Consider the following 15,213-nt stretch of genomic DNA (forward strand, 5'->3'; position numbering starts at 1 on the left):
TTAACGTCGCTCAAAGGTTTGCGCGACGAAATATTCATTTTTTGAAAATTTTAAACTAAAATAAACTAATTTAATAGTTTGCGCGACGAAATATTTTGTCGCGCAAGGTTTTTGACTTTTTTTTATTATTATTTCTCTTATATCAATTTCATTATATTAATTTTTTAAAATTTAATTTAATTGTATGGTTTTATTTTTCTTAATTACTTTAATTTAAATTGACATATTCAAAATAAAATTACATAAGAAAAATAGTGATCAAATTATCCAATATACATAATATTCAAAATGTACACTTAAATTAACAAAGTACAATAATAAAATCAACAAGCCTCTTATATCAAATCCTCAACTTTAGCCATCAAAGCCTCAACAATTCCCTACAAAAAAAAAAAAAAAACAAACAAATATTGTCAAATAACAAAACAATAACATAAAATGATGACAAATAATTGGCATAAACTCAAAACTAACTCCAAAAATACATATTAATGAAAAAAATTTAAAATATACAGAGAAGTGAGTGTGAGAGAATTAGAGAAGATAGTGAGAGAGAGATGAGAGAGTGAGTGAGAGATGATGAAAAGAGAGATGAGAGAGTGAGTGAGAGAGAGAGAGATAGTGAAGAGAGAGATGAGAGATTAAGTGAGAGGAGTGAGTGTGAGAGAAATGGTAGGATTTGGGGAGTGGGAAAGAGAGAAATGGTAGGATTTAGAAGACATTGAGAAAATGGTGGAGGAGTTATTTTGCTTTTAAAGAACGTATCACTTTGCGCGACGAAACAATATATTGGTCGCGCAAAGTGTTTAAAAAAAGTTATAAAAAAAATTCCCATTTTCGGTGCCCGCCAAATTTTTTCAGTTTTGCGCGACGAATTTCTGGTCGCCCAAACTTTTGCGGGACCAAAATATTCCCGCGTCCCATTTTTTGTGCCCGCCGAATTTTTAGAGTATACTTTGCGCGACGAATATTTATATATTGGTCGCGCAAAGTCGAAATTTTTTTAAAAAAAAATCCCATTTTTGGTACCCGCCAAATTTTTAGAGTATATACTTTGCGCGACGAATAATTATAAATTGGTCGCGCAAAGTCGAAATTTTATTTTCAAAATTCCCATTTTTGGTAACCGCCAAAATTTTTAGAATATATACTTTGCGCGACGAAAAATTATATATTGGTCGCGCAAAGTCGAAAATGTTTTTTTATATAAAAAATTCCCATTTTTGGTAACCGCCAAAATTTTTAGAATATATACTTTGCGCGACGAAAAATTATATATTGGTCGCGCAAAGTCGAAAATGTTTTTTTATAAAAAAAATTCCCATTTTTGGTAACCGCCAAAATTTTTAGAATATATACTTTGCGCAACGAAAAATTATATATTGGTCGCGCAAAGTCGAAATTTTTTTTTAAAAAAAAAATTCCCATTTTTGGCACATGCCAAAATTTTTAGAATATATACTTTGCGCGACGAATAATTATATATTGGTCGCGCAAGTCGATCTTTTATTTTATTTTTAAATTCCCATTTTTGGCACATGCCCAAATTTTGAGAGTATACTTTGCGCGACGAAATACTAAATTGGGCGCGCAAAGTGTTAAAAAATATTTAAAGCTACTAATAAATACATATACTATTCAATTTCTTAAGTGTTATACATACAAAATAAATAAATTTAAAGCTACTCAACGATCTAACCATCAAACTTGTTTGTTTATACTTCGAGATCATATACACCAAAATTCAGAAAAAATAAACATTAAGAGATCAATTTATGGGACAAAACATTTCGACGGTTATAAACGAAAAATCATGATTTAACGGTTATTTCAACCCTGATTTTGATGATTTTTTACAGCTACACTCCTTGACCCTATATGAATACAATGACTGCATTCGATCGTCAATTTAAAATATTTACACTAGTAGATACGACAAAATCTTAGGTTATATTTAATAAAAGTATAAATAAACTCTTATTTGTTAGTGAATATATTGTTTTCATGGCATACGCATTTTACAAAACTAGTTTCAACGATCCAACCGTCAAATTTGTTTGTTTACACTTCGAGATCATATACGCCAAAAAGCGGAAAAAATAAACATTCAGAGATTAAGTAATAGGACAAAACTTTTCGACGGTTATAAACGAAAAATCACGATTTAACGGTTATTTCAACTCTGATTTTGATGATTTTTTACAGCTACACTCCTTGACCCTATATGAATACAATGATTGCATTCGATCGTCAATTTAAAATATTTACACTAGTAGATACCACAAAATCTTATGTTATATTTAATAAAAGTATAAATAAACTCTTATTTGTTAGTGAATATATTGTTTTCATGGCATATGCATTCTACGAAACTAGTTTCAACGATCCAACCGTCAAATTTGTTTGTTTACACTTCGAGATCATATACGCAAAAAATCGGAAAAAATAAACATTCAGAGTTAAGTAATAGGACAAAACTTTTCGACGGTTATAAACGAAAAATCACGATTTAACGGTTATTTCAACTCTGATTTTGATGATTTTTTACAGCTACACTCCTTGACCCTATATGAATACAATGAGCCACTTCGATCGTCAATTTAAAATATTTACACTAGTGGATACCATAAAATCTTATGTTATATTTAACAAAAGTATAAATAAACTCTTAATTGTTAGTGAATATATTGTTTTAATGGCATATGTATTCTATGAAACCAGTTTCAATGATCCAACCGTTAAACTTGTTTGTTTATACTTCGAGATCGTATACCCCAAAAATCGGAAAAAATAAACATTCAGAGATCACGTAATGGGACAAAACTTTTCGATGGTTATAAACAAAAATCACGATTAAACGGTTATTTTAACTCCGATTTTGATGATTTTTTATAGCTACACTCATTGACCCTATATGAATACAATGACTCAATTTGATCTTCAATTGAAAATATTTACACTAGTGGATACTACAAAATGTTATATTGTATTTAATGAAAGTTTATAAACTCTTAATTGTTAATGAATATATTGTTTTGATGGCATACGCATTATAAGAAACTAGTTTCAACGATCCAACCGTCAAACTTGTTTGTTTATACTTCGAGATCATATACGCCAAAAATCGGAAAAAATAAACATTCAGAGATCAAGTAATAGGACAAAACTTTTCGACGGTTATAAACGAAAAATCACGATTTAACGGTTATTTCAATTTCGATTTTGATGATTTTTTACAGCTACATTCCTTGACCCTATATGAATACAATGAACCAATTTGATCGTCAATTTAAAAAATATATTTTCTACAAAAAACCAATCCGAACTACAATAGTATATTTTTCTAACAAAATAATTTTTTTATTTTATTTATTTTTGTATAGACTTTGCGAGACGAAGATTATTATTTCGTCGCGCAAAGTCATCCAAAATTTTTTTAATTTTTAATTTTAATTTTAGTAAAGACTTTGCGAGACGAAGATTATTATTTCGTCGCGCAAAGGCATCCAAAAATTTTTAAAAATAATTTTTTATTTATTTATTTTTGTAAATACTTTGCGAGATGAATCACTATTCGTCGCGCAAAACTGTGTGCACCGAATTCTAGTATTCGTCGCGCAAAGTTACTTTTCGCGACGATGCTTTGTTGTCGCGCAAAGTTTTGTCGTGCAAAGTGACTTTTTGCGACGATTTTTTTTTCGTTGCGCAAAATTGAGTCGCGTAAGACTTTGAGCGACGATGGTTAATATTTGTCGCGCAAAGTCATTTTGCGCGACGAATTTTTTTCGTCGCTCAAAGTTTGGTCGCGCAAGGGGTTTTTTTTAGTAGTGTAGGGCCGGGGCTAGAGGGAGCCCAAGAAGAAAATCTCGTTTCCAGCGGGCCTTTTTTGCCCGGGCTGGGTGTGGGCTCCATAAGCCTAGGCTGGGCCTCAGGCAAAACCAGCCCTTGCAATAGTCTGGGTTTGTTGACCTAAGCAACCAAAAAAAAATTAAAAAAATCTAAAAAAAATTTTAAAAAAAAAACTTCAAATTTCAGAATTTTTTTAAAAATAAATACTTAGTCATATTTTTCACTTCCCACACCAAAACTCTATACAAATTCTTCTCCTCATATCTCATATGAATAGTGATTGCCATGGCAATGGGTGGAAACACCACAAGCCTTTTGCAAGGGCTGCCACTATTCACATGAATAGTAATAGCATTTGCCTCCCCTTGCCCTTCGCCATGGCAAATGGGTGGAGTTGCTCTAAGGCAATCAATTCAAACTCTTAACTTTGAGGCAGAATTCCCAAGTCTTTCTCCAAAGATGCCTGTTCCAGAGTATCATGTTCCTACACCACCATCAGTCAGCTCCGGCGAAGCGATAAGTACTGAAAATCTGTCTATGTTTTGGGATGTTTGCTGTAAATAACAAAACTCAAATAAGATTCAAAGAATAAATCTTGAAGGACATGGTTTTTTTTTTTTTTTTTTTTTTTTTCTTTGAGAACAAAGGACATGTTTGGAGAGAAGGGAAAGTTTTAAAAAAATGGACATGTGGTGATCTTTAAGTGGAACGATACACCCCAAGTACATGTTGATGTGGTGAACCAGTAACAAATCCATAACTCAAGTCTTGGAAATGAAAGACCCTAAAGAATATCCTTGACTTGAGCATGCCTTTAGCCATTACTAAAGTAAAACCCTTATATGAGAACACAAGGGATAGGTCTCCCAGCAAATTTGCCAAATCTACCCATGCAACCCAAGCCCAACAAGAATTTAACGAGGCCTCTCCTAAGGTATACTTTTTCTTCCGGACGTTTTCCCCTACTCAAAAGGGGTATTCTGAAGAATTAACAATCAAGAAATCTTGGACATTTTGACTGTTTGAGCAGGCTGTTTGAGTATTATTTGACGAGCTTTTATTTTAATTTTAATTTTTTGGTGAGAGAATTATTTGAGGAGCTATAAATCTTAAAAGGAAAAATATAAAAATCTTTAGTGTATTGAAAAATGGAAAATCTGAAAATATGGACACTCTTTGACACACTAAAGACTTTTAACTATAATTAGCTTTTAGTCTTATTTCCACTCGTTAGAGATTTTTCAATTTCGAGTCACATAAACGGATGAACCATATGTATTTACAGTGAATTGGATATATAGTTTTGGTGAGTTTGACAAAGTTGTGTAAATATCTCGTTGTAAACAAAGTTGTGTAAATATCTTATCATTTGACAAAAAAGAAAGACCATTAATTCTTTTTCTTCTTCTTCATAATTTAGAAATAGAACCACTCGAGTTGCTGCGTCGACCCTAAAGTTGTACTCAAACCCTCTCAAGTAGTCGCTCCAATAATGTTCAAAACCCCTCAAGTGTTTAAAAAAATCAAATGTTGCTATTTCTTTGTATTTCATCAATACAATACATCTATGAGCATGCCCTCCACGCCACAAGAATGCCCATGGAAACCGCACCTTTCATGGTAATGTTATAATTTTCTTTTTCTTTATAGATATGACAAATAGTAAGAGCTTTTGGGCATATTCACAACATTATTGACATGTGTAATCCGTAATCTAGTGAGGAGGAGTCACAATCCGAATTTTATTGAAGTTGTCTATTAAAAGTATTTGAAATTGGGGTAGGTGAGGATACAATGGGTAGAAAAATATGAATTCCTGATGAGTTGGTTTTCTACGAATCATAATATCACCTCTAATCGAAGAATCCAATTCCTCCAAAATCAGGAGTTGAATTCTTGATTTTGTGTGGTCAACCATTTACATCTTCATTTCTTGATGTGAAGTAAACACACAAGTAATTCGTAATTGGAGTCCAACTCCTTATTTTGATTTCGATCATGCCATATGAGTATTAACTGTAGGTGTAAAAGTTGAAAAACAGTTGGATTCTAAAGTCTATATTATCATTAAGAAAGAATTTGGAACAGCCGTAAAAATTCTCAAGTGTTTTGATATGTACGGCCAAAAGAAATGTGGGAAATATGGCCACCTTGACCCTTGGTTCTCAAATCATTTCTAATTCGGCAGGCTGGGAAGAAGATGGTTTGGTTTTCTTTGAGAATTTAACCATACAATACAGCCTCTTCTAAAATACACATCGACAAAACACCAAGGCTCAATTTTGTCATACACTTGCATTACTTTACAAACACTAATGCCAAAACCAAACGATGAAAAGCAAGGAATGCATTTTCTTCCAACTTTTCGATTGAAACTGAGTAAAAATGGATTTATCAAAGAGGACAGCCTCCTCATAACTTCGGAATTCACTCCTTAATATGCCATACACCAGCTGTAGGAGCCCTTTATGTTCAAGTTCTTGCCTCTTTTTAATTCCCCTTCTGTACTTTATCCTGAACTTGGGAGACCCCTAACAGAATAAAAAAGAAAACAAAAAAGGAAAAACTTTAAGTACCCCAACCTTTCCCTCTATATGCGCACATCAACTTTGGGGACAAACATCCCATATCACTAGTTACTTTGATATTTTGGTATGGCTCCTAGCAATGATCATCGGCGTGACACCGTGATTGACATAGGGAAGCCGGCGAATTTCACAGGGGGGCTTGAATTTTCAGCCCTTACGTACACTGTGACAAAGAAAAGCAAGAATGAGGAGGGGAAATGGTTCAAGCAAGAGGTGGACTTATTGCACAAGATCACAGGGTTTGCACCAAAAGGGTGCATCACAGCAGTGATGGGTCCTAGTGGAGCTGGGAAGTCTACCTTCTTGGATGGATTGGCAGGGAGAATAGCAAGTGGGAGTCTACAGGGCAAAGTGTCCATGGATGGCAAGGAAATGAGCCCAAGCGTGATTAAAAGGACTTCAGCTTATATTATGCAGGATGATAGGCTGTTTCCAACTCTTACAGTTTATGAGACTTTCATGTTTGCTGCTGATTTGAGGTTGGGTCCAGTTTCAGTTACTGATAAAAAGCAGCGAGTCGAAAAGCTGATTCAACAGCTTGGATTATCTGTAAGTGATTTATATTCTATCTATGTATATATATTGGTTCTATATATGTGGATATATTTGTACGAACTATGTATTAGTAATGTTTTGTTGCCGGCTTGTTATGTCAATCTAGATAGCATATTTTAACAAGAATCCGCTTGAATATTAATAGTTCGAATTGGCAATCTAACGGTGTAACATTATGTGAGACTGTTATGTATATATGTTACGAAGTAAAGTGTTTTTGCCATACATGCCGTTCAGTGAAGAATCAACATAATTAAGAGTTCAAATTCACAGTCTAACAAGAGAACACTTCCTTAATTCTACATATTATTTTTGCGCATATGTAATTTGAATGTATTTCTTTACCTTCAAATGACCACTTCCATCTACTAGAGTAATAACTTGAAGGCCATTTCTTCAATGAATTTATTCAAGGCACAAAATTTACTAGCAAAATCTAAACAAAGTAATACATATGATATATATTTTTTTCATTCTGTTTTTTGCAGTCTGCTCGAAACACCTTCATAGGAGATGAGGGAACCCGAGGAGTGTCCGGTGGAGAGCGTCGCAGAGTTTCGATTGGTGTGGACATCATCCATGGACCATCACTCCTCTTCCTTGACGAACCAACATCCGGCCTAGACTCCACCAGTGCTCATAGTGTCATTGAAAAGGTACACCACATTGCACGTTCTGGAAGCACTGTGATCCTCACCATTCACCAACCCTCATCCAGAATTCAATTGCTTCTGGACCATCTAATCATCCTAGCTCGAGGGCAGCTCATGTACCAAGGATCACCAAAAGATGTGGCTATCCACCTTGGTCGAATGGGGCGCAAAGTACACAAGGAAGAGAGTCCTATTGAGTACCTCATTGATGTGATTCAGCAATATGATCAGTCTGAACTTGGGGTCGAGGCACTAGCCGAATTTGCACGTACTGGTATAAAACCCCCTTTCTTAGTTGACGGGGAAGTCTCATTTGCGACTATTCTCCCAACCCCCACACCACCGCACCATGGTGGGTATGGGCATCATGGTGAAGGCCATGAGGACAAAGGAAGGTCTGGAAAGCGCTTGCCTTTACAAACCAGCACACATATAGCCAATGATTTTGATCACAGTGTGAGAAGTCCTTATAATACTAATTCAAGGTCATGGACTCCTACCCATAGTGGACTTATGCAAAAAATGCACAGGTTTACCCCTTCAAGGCAACCCGCAGACCAAAAGATGCAAAGCCCCATGAGGTAAATAATAATCATAATCCAATGATTTTTTTATATATATTTTTTGATTTATTCCTTAACTGATAAATTGAGTTTCGGGGTCTGATAGTTATCTAACATGGTATCAGAGCTCTTACGATTAAACAAAATGACATGGTACTCTTTTGCAGTGCATCCCCTGGCTACAACTATTCAAGTGAGGTTCTTCCAAGCACACCAACACCCCACAGCAGTGACTACACGGTGAATGAAAATGATTATCTGACCCCAGATATTGGTCCAAACACCAAATCATACCACCACCTTGGCCCCAAATTCGCCAACTCCTTCTTCCCCGAGACTTGGATCCTAATGAGGCGAAACTTCATCAACATCAGGCGCACGCCTGAGCTCTTCCTCTCAAGACTAGTGGTCCTCACATTCATGGGCTTCTTGATGGCCACCATGTTCACAAACCCACCGCGAAGCAGTCAAGGCATCACTAATCGCCTCAGTTTCTTCATCTTCACTGTCTGCCTCTTCTTCTTCTCATCCAATGATGCTGTACCCGCCTTCATCCAAGAGCGCTTCATCTTCGTCCGTGAGACTGCCCACAATGCCTACAGAGCCTCCTCATACACAATTGCAGGCCTAATCACATTCCTCCCCTTTCTTGCATTGCAAGCAAGTGTCTATGCAGGCATTGTTTGGTTTGCTTTGGGGCTTAGAGGACCCTTCCTATACTTCTTGGTGGTTCTCTATGTCTCTCTTCTCTCCACCAATTCATTTGTGGTGTTTGTTAGCTCAGTTGTGCCTAATTACATATTGGGCTACGCCGCAGTCATTGCCTTCACTGCCCTCTTCTTCTTGTTCTGTGGCTACTTCTTGAACAGCGATGACATCCCTAAAGGTTGGAAATGGATGAACCATGTCTCCACCATGACATATCCATACGAAGGGCTTATTATCAACCAATATCAAACCAACGACACGTTCGGAAACAACACCGATGGCACCAACATAACTGGTTTCAACATCTTGGAAGGTCTTCGCATCAATTATGGCAAACCCCCCCACACTCTTTCTGGATCAAAGAAGTGGGAGAAGGTGTTCATAATGTTGGGCATGACTGTTCTATATAGGATTTTGTTTTACTTAGTCATTCGTTTCACGTCCAAGAACCAGAGGACGTAGAGTAAAACTCACAGAGCGAATTCAAGAGAGTGTGGTCATCATGTTGATCAATTTCCTTTTCAAATTTATAGTTTTTCAAATTGCACTTTTAATTTCTGTTGCTAGCTTCTTTTGTTTTAAATCTTTTAAATCATGTTTATAGCTGCAGGAAATTGATATTGCGTGTAGCATATTTGTTAACAATTAAGAAACCATGTGGATCAGCAACAACTGAAAACAGTTTATTTTTGGTTTTTCCTTTTTTCTCTCTCTAATCCATTAAGAATAATTGAAATATATATAGTCCCCTTTTATTGAGGGATCCCTACTATGTTTTTTTCAATTATCCAAATCATCTATTTTTAACTTTTTCATTCATAGATCATCCTTGCAAAACATCATGCAATGCAAATTAAAAATCACTATAGGCATCTAATTGATACCAACAAAATCAATGAACACGGTGATTCAAGAAAGTTCTTAAATTTCAATAATTTAATTGAGTGGTCAAATGATATCGGATTCAAGTGATTTTTGTAGAGATGATCTTTGAATTAATGTCTACAAAATATATGGGCAAAAGTTGGTCACAGGGAAGAAACCTTTCAAAATTTTTAATTTCTAGACCTCCCACGAAGAGTTTGCCCCTTTGGTTGAGCAAGTTTTGAGTTTGGATTAGTGAAATACAGTGCAAAATGGGCCCTAGAAGGGTGTCCTTCAAATAAGCTTATTTGAGGGATCCCTCAACGGAAGCTCTCTCTCTCTCTCTCTCTCTCTCTATATATATATATATATATATATATATATATATACACACAGAAATTCTCCTATGCGGACGTTTGGACATTATTATCATGCGGACGTCATATATTTTCTAGTACCCCTCCCTGCTTTCTTTCTTGTTTACAATGGCATCTGCACGATAATAACGTGCGGACATCAAGATGAGAGAATAACTATATATATATATATATATATATATCTTCTTAATATCTAGTTAGCACTTAATCTGTTAATTAGGTGTTCAAGTCACAGTAATATATTATAATATTACCCTATTTTGGGGTTTGATATTATAATTACCTAGTCACACTCCTTACTCTCTCATGAGTCGTTTACTGATTAAGAATTTAATTTAATTTTTTTCGTTTTCTAAATCAATAGTTTGTTTTATTTTATTGAACACTCAATACTGGTCACTGAAACCTAAGATCTTTCAAAAAAAAGTTATATACTACTGAAAAAGATGTTAAAAAATAACTGCTTTACTATTTGTCTAATAAACCAAGAGAAAGAGGTTATCCTGTCAAGGTTTTGGCCTAATATATATATATATATATATATATAGAACAACTGACAAGGTATAATACTTTGAATATGCCAATAATTTGTTGGATGCATCGACCCACACGTTGCTGGGAACAGACTAGACTTAGAACTTAATAGTTTATGTTTATGTGGTTTGACCAATTTATATTACATGCCCTTGAGTCATAGTTCGTAGGGCAGGGTCGGCAGCAAAGGGGCCAATAGGTTGATGATTTAATTCAATATTGACTTCCTCCAACCCCGGAATCTTTTTCATTGTGTGTTATGTAAAGCAAAGTATCATACTCTCTTTATTCCGGACTTGAGTTCGAATCTTCCTCCCCATAGTTTAGATTATATTAAATTACAATATCATTTGTATAAAAATAAAAATCTATTTTTTTCTTATTTCCATTACTTATAACCTATAAATAAACATGCTATTATAATTTAGCATCTTCCCATTGTATTTGAAATAATTATGCTTCTCCAATTCATTTCAGATCAGTGATCGTCACGCTTCTAATTTACCCTGCAAGCAAGGTTGGCAACAGGTTGCGCCTGGAGTCTGATTCAAAGGTTTTAATCGATGCTCCCAGAGAGGGCAGCAGTCCTGATGCCAGTGTGTGGAAGGGATTTTTTATGACATTCGAATCTGAATTCAGCAGTTCAGTTCTATTTTATTTTTCTTTCGTTCCTCGCACTTGTAATAAAGCTACTCATTTGAAGGCCAATTATGCTTCTAAGTTTTCTAGTGCATGTGATTTGGACTCTTTGCCTCCGCTTTGGATGCTCCTATCACGTCAGAAGGAGAAATTTTTAAATGTTCCAGGTACACCACGTGTCTGGTGTACCATCCAATAAACATAGAACATGTGAAATTGTTATCCAACTTACTGCATTTCTTCTTATGACATGTGGCGGACTGTATTGGACATATTCCATATGTCTTCCGTCTATTGGATGGTACACCAACCACGTGGTGTACCGGGAACACTCAAAAATTACTCCGTCAGAAGGATGTAAATGGTTAACATCAAGTTATCGTTTCTGAAAAAAAAACAAAAACAAAAACAAAAAACAAATTCCCTTTGCAAACCGAGATCATGTTTACTTTCTAGGAATACAATTGTGATACTTCCACTCAAAATATGCCATGTGTCATTTTAGAAAGAAAATAATTATTTTTTTTTAAAGCTGGGACTTTATTTATGTCCATTAAAATAAAATTAGAAAAAAAAACTTAAGAAAAAAGAAAAGAAAATGTCCTAGCAACCCAACCCAACCCAACGCCTCCCCACACCACCCCTCTGTCTTCTTCTTCCTCTGGCTGCTATCAACAGTCATTAGTCACAAGCATAAGAGGATCTACAGAGGTGCAAGGAGGTGCACCTACACCTCCCCTCGTTGGAAAAAGCATTGCAGGTGTCGGAATGTTACCCCTTCGCTTAGGCTACTGCATACTCCACCTGGTCGACAAAAGTCCTCTTTGAACCTTAATCCTTTGCTACACGCTTGTATTTAAAATATATATATATATTCTGGCCAAAACGACGTCGTTTTGGACTAGGGGAAAAAAACCGTACTGTATATGGAAAAGAAAGAGTTCCTTTAGCAATAAGGAGATTTTGCTTGTTTTTTGGTCAAAAAAGGAGATTTTGCTTTTTTTGAGAGATTATTTACTTCCCCACCACCATGTGTGTTTTTCCTTGTGTTTTTTATTTTTGTTTTGAGAGAACTCCAAGTCTTTTTTAAAAACTGATTCATCGATCAAGTCTTGTGCCAATCAAGAAAATTTTGTATCTTACAAAAAAGTTGATGAATACATGGAGGAGTAGAATATATAACTATATGTATTTGCTTCTTACATTAGTTTTAGTTTTACCCGTTGCAACTACTTTGGTTGAGAGAGCTTTTTCAGCTATGAATATTGTGAAAACACCATTGCATAACAAAATGGGGAATCAATGGTTGAGTGATAGCTTGATTGTTTACATTGAGAAAGATGTTTTTCCTTGTATTAGTAATGAAAATATAATGTGACGTTTTCATTATATGAAACCTCGTCGACAACAATTGTAGGCTAATTATAATGTTTTTTTTTCTTCTATGAATTATTAATAACATTGTTATTTTTTAAAATATAAGGATATTTGGTCGTCAATTTTTATTTAAAACCTTTTAGCATTTCAAAATTACACCTCCGCTGAAAAATTCATTGGCCCACTAGTGGTCACAACTAAGCCAAATCCCCATAGCTCAATAAATTGTTGCAACTTGCAACTAGGAACTTCATCATCATTATCAATGAATTAAATAATTATCTAAAACATAATACCCAAACACAATCAACCTTTTCAATATCAATATCTGATATGGCCTGTTTGTGATACACCCACCTCCTATCCCATTACAACCTTCTTAACATCTAATGGCAATCTGTAATTTAGAAGTCAACAAACATTGGGGTAGCCACTAAATAGTTGAGAAGCAAATATGGCCATGATTTAGTAGTTGAAGGGCAACACACACACACACAGACAGAGGGAACGCGGGGGGTGGGCGGGGGGGCGCGATGGTTGGGGTCGGCCATTGCTTGTCGCTTTTTTTATTTTATTTTAAAGGGTGAAAATTAGGTTCCATTCCAGCCGTAAAATAAAGTGTGAGTTTTTTAAAAATATGCCAAGAATCACCAGCTGACGTGGTGATCGTACTATTATATAATTTCTCGTAGCAAAGGGGGAAGTAAGGAATTGGTATGAGAAGAAGTCATTCCCATTAAGTTGTTTATTAACCATATGAAATCATCACATAAATGAGAATTGTAAAGTTGTAAGGGTATTTTGGAAGGTAGTAAGGGATAATAGCTCACAAGGCAGAACGTCCTCCTGAAGTCCTAGTAGTACTTAGGACTAGGTTATACAAGGCAGAAGATCCAATACTTGTAGCTCACCCATCTCCTTGTGGATGGAATCTTGGGTGGTGATACAAATCGACCAGAAATGAAAGACATGCAAATATAATGGGGTAACGAGGGGTTCTTAAGAGAGAAGTGCCAAATATTTTGAAATTTTAAAGAATTAATATGTGATTAGTTAAATTTGTAATAAATTTCACCAAATAACATAATGAGGGGCATTTTAGGAGGAAATAAATCAGCCCAATAAATTGAGGAAACCAACTCTTTAATTCACCCCACATAACACGGTAAACTGTAATTGGAGGTACTTTTGGAATTTAAAAAGTACAATAAATTATATTTTAAGCTTAATTAAGTAACTTGCTTAGTTAAATTCTAGTAATCAATTTTACTCATAAAAGTTGGGTTCTATTTGCAGAAAAATAAGCCAATGAGTTGCAGTTAAGAAAAAATTAGTTTGAAGGGTGGAAAAGCCAAATTTACTATTATATATATATATACAGCTTTGATGAATCCAATGGTTCTACAGCTTTGATATGTATTAATTGACAAAACTTAAAACCACGCGCAGCTTTGATTATTGAACTAATTTAATATTATATCAAACTTATCATACCTTTCTCTCTCCTTCTTTCTCTCGATTACCTCACGCTTTCCCTTCTCTCTCTTCTTTATAAAATTGAAAAGGTGGGCAGCTTAGGGCAGCCCAAGAGATTTACTTTAATTAATTGTTCAACACCTCCATCTTCTCAGAAAGATCTTCTCAACGTCTTTATGACATTGACAGCCCCATCTCTCTTTTCTTCTTCTTCTTCTTTTTCTCAGTCTCTATATCTCTCTCTGTAAATTTGGTTAAATGCCAGATGCCAGATACTGGAGCGAGAAAAAAAAGAAAAAGAAACACCCATCGCAAAAAGGTTCACAACCCCCAATTGATTTTGTCAATTAATTTCTAGGTTATAATTGCTTATGTACCGCCATTAAGGGGTGTGTTTTCCAGAAGATTGTTGACTTGTAGAGAAAAACAAAGAAACACCCATCGCAATGCACAAATTATCAAAATCCATTGTTCGTTTGATCTGGATAAATGTTTACAAGTCTCATTGTTCTCATAGCTTTTTGACTCAAGGAAAAATAACAGGCTTAATGAAATGTCTGTGGAAATCTAGAAATTAAAGAGGCATGTGATGCATTTTCCACAAGCTATTTGACTCAAGGAAAAAACAACAGGCTTAATGAAACCATTGTTCTCTGGGCTTAAGCCCCCTTTGTTAAGAAGGAGAAGAAGCAGAAGAAGCAGAGAAGAGGGAGAGAGAGACATACAGAGAGAAGTTGCAAAGAGAGAGAGAGAGAGAGAGAGAGAGAGAGAGAAATAGAAGAAGAAAGAGAAAGAAAATTAATAAAAGAATGAGAGGTTGAGAGACAGAGCGAAGAAGAAGAGAGAGACGGGAAAGCGTGAGGTAATCGAGAGAAAGAAGGGGAGAGAAAGGTATGATAAGTTTGATATAATATTAAATTAATTCAATAATCAAAGCTGCGCGTGGTTTTAAGTTTTGTCAATTAATATATATCAAAGTTACAGAACCATTGGATTGATCTGACGTTTCATCTTTAGTGTCCGCATTTTA

At 35.2% G+C, this 15,213-nt stretch overlaps 1 protein-coding gene and 1 pseudogene across 1 annotated transcript; both read left to right on the plus strand.

Annotated features, from left to right (window-relative positions):
* The window catches only part of LOC110772348 (L-type lectin-domain containing receptor kinase IX.1-like), a 42,268-nt pseudogene extending 37,855 nt beyond the window's left edge, over nt 1-4,413 (plus strand).
* A 1,965-nt stretch (nt 4,414-6,378) lies between these two features.
* Nucleotides 6,379-9,593, plus strand: LOC110772347 (ABC transporter G family member STR2-like). The gene is made up of 3 exons (XM_021976781.2): nt 6,379-6,986; nt 7,481-8,226; nt 8,376-9,593. The coding sequence occupies exons 1-3, from the start codon at nt 6,504-6,506 to the stop codon at nt 9,376-9,378; spliced, it is 2,232 nt and encodes a 743-aa protein (XP_021832473.1). The 5' UTR covers nt 6,379-6,503; the 3' UTR covers nt 9,379-9,593.
* The last annotated feature ends 5,620 nt before the right edge of the window (nt 9,594-15,213 follow it).

The sequence above is a fragment of the Prunus avium genome, chromosome 6, assembly GCF_965620075.1.
Source record: "Prunus avium chromosome 6, drPruAviu1.hap1.1, whole genome shotgun sequence".
NCBI classification, from domain to species: domain Eukaryota; kingdom Viridiplantae; phylum Streptophyta; class Magnoliopsida; order Rosales; family Rosaceae; genus Prunus; species Prunus avium.